General features: G+C 36.5%; 2 protein-coding genes across 2 annotated transcripts; both read right to left on the bottom strand.

Moving 5' to 3' along the window:
• Positions 1-1,041: 1,041 nt before the first annotated feature.
• LOC127946219 (pentraxin fusion protein) lies at positions 1,042-3,218 on the bottom strand. The gene is made up of 3 exons (XM_052542638.1): positions 2,858-3,218; positions 2,108-2,180; positions 1,042-2,013 (listed from the first exon to the last, which is right to left on the bottom strand). Exons 2-3 carry the CDS (start codon positions 2,169-2,171, stop codon positions 1,397-1,399), a joined length of 681 nt encoding a protein of 226 aa, XP_052398598.1. The 5' UTR covers positions 2,172-2,180; positions 2,858-3,218; the 3' UTR covers positions 1,042-1,396.
• A 2,470-nt stretch (positions 3,219-5,688) lies between these two features.
• LOC127946220 (pentraxin fusion protein-like) lies at positions 5,689-6,786 on the bottom strand. The gene is made up of 3 exons (XM_052542639.1): positions 6,647-6,786; positions 6,388-6,460; positions 5,689-6,308 (listed from the first exon to the last, which is right to left on the bottom strand). Exons 2-3 carry the CDS (start codon positions 6,446-6,448, stop codon positions 5,692-5,694), a joined length of 678 nt encoding a protein of 225 aa, XP_052398599.1. The 5' UTR covers positions 6,449-6,460; positions 6,647-6,786; the 3' UTR covers positions 5,689-5,691.
• Between the last annotated feature and the right edge of the window lie 1,404 nt (positions 6,787-8,190).

The raw sequence follows: 8,190 nt of genomic DNA, 5'->3' as shown, positions 1-8,190 counted from the left end.
CCAGTCATATATAGTTTGATGACTTCACAATAATGTGAGATTAGCAGTATCTTTCCTTGTGAAACAATCTCTTTAGAGTGTCTTATTTGAAATATTGAATATAAGTGAATAAATGCAAAATAAATAATTGTGACAAATATGTCAGAAAATTCAATTCATATATTACAAACAAATTAAATAATTACAGTTGTAGGTACTTAACCCTTAAAAAAAATCAGTGTTTTATTCATCCTGTAACTGGATTCATTATGTAAGATTTCAAATTAATGATAATTCACTAAATGTGTCTCAGGCATGTATTTTGTCCTTCATATTTTTATTTTCTCCATCTCTTTTTGGCATAAGGTGCTTCATTTTGATCTGTACTTGTTTCTTCATATCTGTATCATCTTTAATGCAGTTCATTTAGTAAATCGTGTAGTGTTTTAATATAGTGTTATATCGTATTCCACAGAATAAAGACAAGGACGTGAGGATGAGTGCTTCCTCTCTCATCCTCCCTCCTCACAGCATCAGAGAATCACACATCTTCATTGGGGTAAGATGTGTCAGCGTGGAAATGCTGACAAAATCTTGAAAACACAGAGTAAAGGCTGAGATGTTCATTTAATACTGGCTAATAAATGACCGACTGTCAAACAGTGAAATCTAAATTAATCTAATTCTGTAGCTAATGGGACATAAATGGAAATCACATCTTGGTAACATCTCATCAATCATGTTCCAACATGTCATTATTTAAACCCTGGCGACAGACGTACAGTGTAAGTTCATGATGTGACTGTGAATGAACAAATGCCTTTGAGTCCTGTATATAAAATACTGACATTATAAAATGTATTACTATATCATTTTAATTCATAAACAGTCATAAACACACTGGCTTGTTGCTGCACTTTGTTATAGCCACTTCATTATTTACCTAATAAATCAGAAGTCTTGCGCATTCAAAGAAAATATATTTTTGAATGAGTGGCATGTAATTCATCGCTGGTGTGGTGCTGCTCTCTTGTGGCCATATGGAGGAAGTGCAGCAGAAACTCGCATGAACAAATCATTTATTACATGGTTTTTAAGTACAGACAAACTGTTTCTTCTACATTTAAATGTTCTTAGCAAGCTTCTGAGCATGTTAAGAACAATACAAGCTGCTATATGTACTCCACGGTACTGCAAAAAAATATAAATTTTGCTTAATATTTGGGTTATGATTGATCAGTCTATTATTACACTTTAAATAACATTTTCAGTCATCGATTTACCCTTTAATATCCTAAATTTATAATGAAATAAAAATATGCACTATTTATTTAGACTATTTAGACATGTTTTGCGCATTTCCAATTAAACAGAACAATAGCAAATGAGCATGCGCGGTTGTATGTGCCTGAATATCTCAATCATCTTGCACGACCAGCACGTTTCCTTTGATCTCATATTCGATGGCGCTCCAGTCGAACAGGTTTCCTCTCGGCACGCGCTGCGCGTGGTTCAGATACAGCGCTTTGATCTGGTTTCCGGTGAGGGCGTAGTCCCACATGTTCAGGTCCGTGAGCTCGCCGGCGAAGCTCTGCACCGTCTCGAAGTCGCCCAGGTGTTTGTCGGGGTCCTGTCCGAGAACAGCGGTGCCCTGCGGGTGGATGCTGTGACCCGGTTTGTGCAGCTGAAACGCGCTGCGGCGTCCGTCCACCCAGAAGGCCGTGAGTCCGGTGCGCGAGGCCCAGGTGAGGCACAGGTGAGTCCGGAAGGTGGAGAGAGCCGGCAGGTGGAAGAACGCCCCGTCGCCACTGAGGTAGAAGGACACACGGCCGTCTTTCTCTCTCCACAGGTTGAGCTCGTCGAAGTCGGGCGTCCTGTAGGCGAACAGAATGATCTGACGCTCGCCCTGGAGCTCCGTCGCGACGCGCATGCAGAGCGTGAACGCTGTAAGGCCCAGTGGCTGCTTAGGAGTGAGTTTAACATAACTGAAATCAGTCTCATACGGGAACAGAAGCACTTTTCCACCGAGACCCACTGCAAGACAAAATAAAATACTGTAACAAACACAAAACCAGGTCAAACTCCTGCTGCGTGGTTCTATAACATACAGTAAAATACAGTAGAGTACCTTCAGTAGCTGCTGGTGTCAGAGAGAGCAGACCGAGGAATAAAACCACTGGCTCCAACATCATACTGCAGCTCTGGAAGAAAATAGAGTAATAATACAGCAATTTAGAAGATTGAAATTAAAAAAGTCTTTGTTTGACATATTAATCCATAATATCCATAAAAATGTCAAGGTTTCAGCATTGCAACATTTTCATGACAAACATATTATCCACAGCATTTGTACGATTTATTATGCACGATTTATACTGGTTTTCAATAAGGAATTTTATTTATCTCTCTAAATGATTTTTTTTGCATCAGATTAAATGTAAAAATTGTCCTAATAATAATAAATAAATGCTGATAATAATAATGTAATGTATCCCAGTCAGGATATGTGTGCTACAACATTATTGTAGTTAGCCAATACTAAAACCATAAATATTTAAATAAACTGAAATAAAATCAGTTTAAGAATTATATATATATATCATATTGAAATTATATTAAATAACTAAAACTCAAATAAAAACTAGATTAACAAAACATTAACTAAAATTAAATCTTTAAATAAAAGTAATAATTCAACATATTAAGTAAAACAATACTCTAAATGATACTAAAATAATACTAGTGTGCTATATAATAACACGGATGCATTATTATTATCACATCATAAGATTAAGTATCACTAAGCATTGCATTTCAAATGATTGTTTCAGTTTTTCAGTTATTATATAGATGAAATTGTGACAAATATAATACTTACTGTGTAGCAGAAGGGTGTTTATTATTTCTCTCTCTGAGGAAAGAAACGCTGTTGAGCCGCTTCCCTCCTTGTACCATCGTGACATCAGCTAAACCAACAAAAGATGCTGTGTGAGGATTCACACGATCATGAGACCAAAAACACAAAGAGGTTTTCAAACGTCTGTTCCTCTGGATTTCTCGCTCTGTCAAATACTAGTAGCAGAGTTTATAGAATTTATAAAATGGCACTAAACCCATATTTTTTTTTTTACATAACCTTTTGTGCAAAACAGAAAACCTCTTTTTAATGTTTTTTGAGTTGTGAAAACATTGGTGTAATCTTGACGAAGAGCTGACATTAGTCTTTTCCCATTTAAGATCACAGAAGCTGTCGATGTGTGTCATATGGTTTCATGAATTCACCGTGGTTTAATAACAGTTTAACTTTACTTTTAGGATGTTTGAGTGAAGGTACTGGGAATCTTAATTTTTACATGCCTGTATCATTTTTTTTTTTTTTTTGCATAAATGTGTTTAGGTTGATGTTGTGGTGATCATGTTCAGGTTGCGAATTGTGCAGGCGTACTACACCAAATTTCTTTTCGTGTTTATATCCAAGCAAACAATATTCGTAGATTCTCTGTACTCCTGAATTGTTCTGGGCTTGCACAGCGTCATGCAGCCAGTTCAACTGCTTCTGTGGCTTACAGTTTGCAAAGGCTATTAGATTTTTTTACGTTTAATTACATGGATTAACATTGTACAATTACATTCACCATCTCGTTTGCAATATCAATTGCATGTCATCAGAATTTTTTTATATAGGAAAACCCTGACACATCTATGCTGCCTTCAAAATTCGATCAGAAGAAGGTTCCTCTGGAGACAGGAAGTAAAGCAGTATTTGGATTCGGACATGCCTTTCTGCATTTTAGAGCTTTCAGACACAGCAGAAAAAAAGGGCGTGGCTATTTGCACTAATATTAGTTTAAATAGCGAAAAATGCTATTTACACTAAATGAAAAAAGCATATTTTCTTAGCAAGAGATGCTATTTATACTAAGTGGAAAATTTGAATATCATGGAAAAGTTTTTGTAATTTTAATTTAAAAAAGCAAATGTTCTTATATTCTAGATCCATTGCACACAAACTGAAATAATAATAAAAAAAAATTTCTAATGTTTATGACTTACAGCTTAGGAAAATGTAAAATTCAGAATCTCAAAAAAATTAAATATTTTCTCAAAGATCAGTCAAAAAAAGATTTACAAAACCGGTTTTATTATGCACTCAATACTTGGTTGGGGCTTATTTTGCACGATTACTACTTCAATTCGGCGTGGCATGGAGGAGATCAGTCTGTGGCACTGCTGAGGAGTTACTGAAGACCGGGTTGCTTTGATAGCAGCCTTCAGCTCCTCTGTATTGTTTGTCAGATGTTACTTACTTGTATCTTCCTTTTCACAATAATAACCCATATATTCTCTGTGAGGTTCAGGTCAGGTGAGTTGGCTTCAATCAAGCACAGTAATATCATGGTCAGCAAACCACTTGGAAGTGGTTTTGGCACTGTGTGTAGGTGCTAAAGTCCTGCTGCAAAACGAAATCAGCATCTCCCAAAAACTTGTTTGTAGATGGAAGCATAATGTGCAAAATTTACTGTAATCTGAAAAGAGGACCGTGGACCACTGAGAAACAGTCCAGTTCTTTTTCTCCTTATCCCAGGTGAGATCTTTTTTTTTTTCTGGTTCAGGAGTGGCTTGGTTCTAATAATGTGACAGCTGTAGCCCATTTCCTGAAGACGTCTGAGTGTGGTGACTCTTAATGCACTGACTCCGGCTCGCACTCCTCGAGAAGCTCTCCCAAGTTCTTGAATCGGCTTTCCCTGACAATATTCCAAGGCTGTGGTCATCCCTGTTGCTTGTGCACCTTTTCCTATCACACTTTTTCCTTCCAGTCAACTTTCTATGAATATACTTCAACACAGCACTCTGTGAACAGCCATCCCTTTCAGCAATGACCTTATTTGTCTTACTCTCTTTGTGGAGCTGATTGATGATTGTCTTGTGGACAACAGTAAAGTCAGTATTCTTTCCCATAATTGTGGTTGCATGTTTTAAACTAGTCCAGGATGTATCCAGTATACTTCAAAATTAATAAAACTAATCAAACTCAAAATGGAATATTATAATTTTGTGAGATACTGAATTTGTATTTTTCCTAAGCTGTATTTCGTAAGCATCAAATGGCTTGTAATATTTCAGTTTGTGTGCAATGAATCTAGAATATAAGAAAGTTTGCTTTTTTAATTAAATTACAAAAAATAAATACCTTTTCTATGATATAGATTTTTTTTGAGATGCACCTGTATACATAAACTAAATCATATATAAATATGAACGATTGTATATACATGTAATTATTTTTTTAATATATGCACGTGTATATGTGTACTACTATATACTTATAAATTTGCATTTATTTCAGATGCAATTAATTGATTTGAATAGCCCTATTATAATTATGGTTACAACATAGTTTGAGTTTATGTAAAATAACCAGATGAATTCAAATATACATGCTGACTTGTTTGTGACACTCACAGTGCTATATGGGAGTGGGCAATCACTGCAGAGTTCCAATTTTCTGATTGGTAGATATTTCTCTGGAGGATTATGGGTAGTGTAGTTCTTCACCTGGAATTTTGCTGTTAACCTGCACAAACACTGCAGATATAATGCTGAGAAAACAATTTATTCGTTAGCCCTTATGGCTTTCTAAATCATTAAAACAGATGAACAGATTAGATTAAAGAGGTTGACACAAATGTGTGACATTACACCTGATCAGAATCAGTTATCTTTCACCACTAGTACATCTCCTTTAATCTCATATTTGATGGTGTTCCAGTAGAACACATTTCCCATCGGCACAGACAGTTTCTGGTTTGCATAAACTGCTCTTATCTGACTGCCAGAGAGAACATAATCCCACATGTGCACATCTGTAATTTCTCCTACAAAGCTCTGATTCTTATCAAAGCCACCCAGGTAGTTATCAGGGTCTTGACCGAGCAGGACGGTGCCACCAGGACGAACTGAGTGACCTTTCTTATACAGCTGGTATGAGCTGCGACGTCCATCCACCCAGAAGGCAGAAAGACCAGTCGCAGATTCCCAGGTGACGCACACGTGGTTCCCAACAGTGGAGAGAGGAGGCAGGTCAGTCGTCAATCTATCGTTGCTGAGGTCGAAGGACACACGGCCGTCTTTCTCTCTCCACACGTTGAGCTCGTCATAGTTCTGTGTGCGGTAGGCGAACAGAATGATCTCCCTCTGGCCCGGGAGCTCTGTCACAACACGCATGCACAGAGTTAATGCTGAAAGACTCAGTCGCTTTTCAGGAGTGAGTTTAACATAACTGTAGTCAGTCTTGGTTGGAAAAAAAAGTATTTTACCACCGAGACCCACTGCAATAAGAAAAAAAGGGGGTGAGGGAAAATAAGCACTAGCAATAATCAATGTGATCTATTAATGAAAATGTGGTACCTTCAGTAGCCGCTGATGTCAGAGAAAGCAGACAGAAAAATAAACCCACTGGCACCAACATCTCAAAGCAGGTCTGAAGAAGAATAAAATGAGTGCAATGTTTGTATAAATATGCTCGCCAGTAAGACCGGATTTAAATAATGGGATGATCTATCCTCTGACCTAGTTGAGTCGATCAGTTCTAAAACAATGCCTCGGTGTCATATTAAATCACACTTAATTTATAAGCATTACTTTTCAGAAGAGGGTTAATACTTACAATGGTTAGCAGGTCTTATCTAAGAGAACAGCTGCTTGATAGTCATGAACTGGAAGGTCTTGAGTATTGAAATGCTGCAGGGATTGAGCTCAGACTGAGGAATGATCCTCCCCTCCATCTTTTTAACATGCAGCGACTTGCTGAACATCATAAACAACATTTTTCAAATTCACTGTCATTTTTATTGACTCATTTCATGAGAGATTATATAGATGATATGCACTTGTATATGTAGCTATAATATGACACACCAAAGGCCTGTTAAAGTGATCTACAGAAAAGCTTAAACATCATCAAAATGGTCAAATACTTTGAAAAATATTTGTCATCGTAAAAACACTGCAGATCTAATGCTGGAAAAAATAAAATTTGTTAAGCTTACAGCTTTCTAAGTCATTAAAATGAACAGATCACAGAGGTTGACAACTGTGTGACATTACAACTAGCCAGAAACAGAAGCACTTTACCACCGAGACCCACTGCAAGACTAAACCAAAATTAACCATGAAAAACATATATGCATTGTTTAAAACAGACAAGCAGAAAACCACTCACAATAATGCGTGTGATATACAAATGAAAACTTTGGTTCCAGACAGAAAAATAAAACCATCTTGCTGAAGGTCTGAGGAGGAAAAATGTGCAAGAAAACCCATTACTTAGTTTAGCAGACAAACACTTCACTGCGTAAGTGTTTAATCACTTTTTAGAGACAGACAAAGGACCTGTGTACCTCTAGTATTAAGATGAGTTTTGGTCGATCGGATCACAAGTAAACAAGGGAGACATGCCACTCAGTTTTTTTTTTCTCTTTCATTTGTTCAAATGTCAAAATGTCATGTTTTTAAAGGGATAGTTAATCTAAATTACGTCATTAATAACTCCCCCTCATGTCGTTCCAAACCAGTAAGACCTCCGTTTATCTTCCGAACAAAGTTTAAGATGTTCCCTGATATCCTAACAATTTTTGCCATCCTACTGACAAGATCATCACAGCACAAATAAGCACATAAATCATCTTGCTAATTATCCCTATAAAACTATTTTTACAATTTGTAAAACGTATAAAAAATACAGCCACTAGAGATTTCTATTAATTCCTTGTAGAAGCATCCATAAAATATTAATACCAACCTGAAATGCAGTACCATAGGTTTGGGGAATCAGAAATCCTCAGGCTTCTGTCTTATTCTCATTCTTTGCGGTTCCGTTGTTTGTCCCCTTGGATGCCATTTTTGTCGTTATAAATTTAGATCTTCTGTTGGACTTGTGTTTAGTAATTGGTTTCAATATATTTCAATGAGTTTTCTATTTTCAATAGAAATTCCCCAAATATCCAGTTGGTCTTGTCCAGGTACAACTGTCTTATTCGTTCTCTATACAATATATACAATCTTACTCCACCTACTTCCCTTTTTTTATTATCTTAAGGGTAATTATCTTTCTGTTCCTTGTAAGGTATGCCATGTTTTCTCTACAATAACATTTTTTCTAAGTCATGCTTATTCGTCCTTTTACAACGTCTATATCCTTTAGTTTGAAAA

Source organism: Carassius gibelio, chromosome A24 (genome assembly GCF_023724105.1).
Source record: "Carassius gibelio isolate Cgi1373 ecotype wild population from Czech Republic chromosome A24, carGib1.2-hapl.c, whole genome shotgun sequence".
Taxonomy (NCBI): domain Eukaryota; kingdom Metazoa; phylum Chordata; class Actinopteri; order Cypriniformes; family Cyprinidae; genus Carassius; species Carassius gibelio.
The sequence above is the reverse complement of the archived record's forward strand: the minus strand, read 5'-3'. Positions and strand labels throughout refer to the sequence as shown.

What these genes read in the sequence shown, in the direction of transcription:
- LOC127946219 (XM_052542638.1), bottom strand. Translation starts at nt 2,171, where the DNA reads ATGATGTTGGAGCCAGTGGTTTTATTCCTCGGTCTGCTCTCTCTGACA. An exon ending in GACACCAGCAGCTACTGAAG is followed by an intron (nt 2,014 to 2,107) that starts GTACTCTACTGT and finishes TTTGTCTTGCAG; the next exon opens with TGGGTCTCGGTGGAAAAGTG.
- LOC127946220 (XM_052542639.1), bottom strand. Translation starts at nt 6,448, where the DNA reads ATGTTGGTGCCAGTGGGTTTATTTTTCTGTCTGCTTTCTCTGACATCA. An exon ending in GACATCAGCGGCTACTGAAG is followed by an intron (nt 6,309 to 6,387) that starts GTACCACATTTT and finishes TTCTTATTGCAG; the next exon opens with TGGGTCTCGGTGGTAAAATA.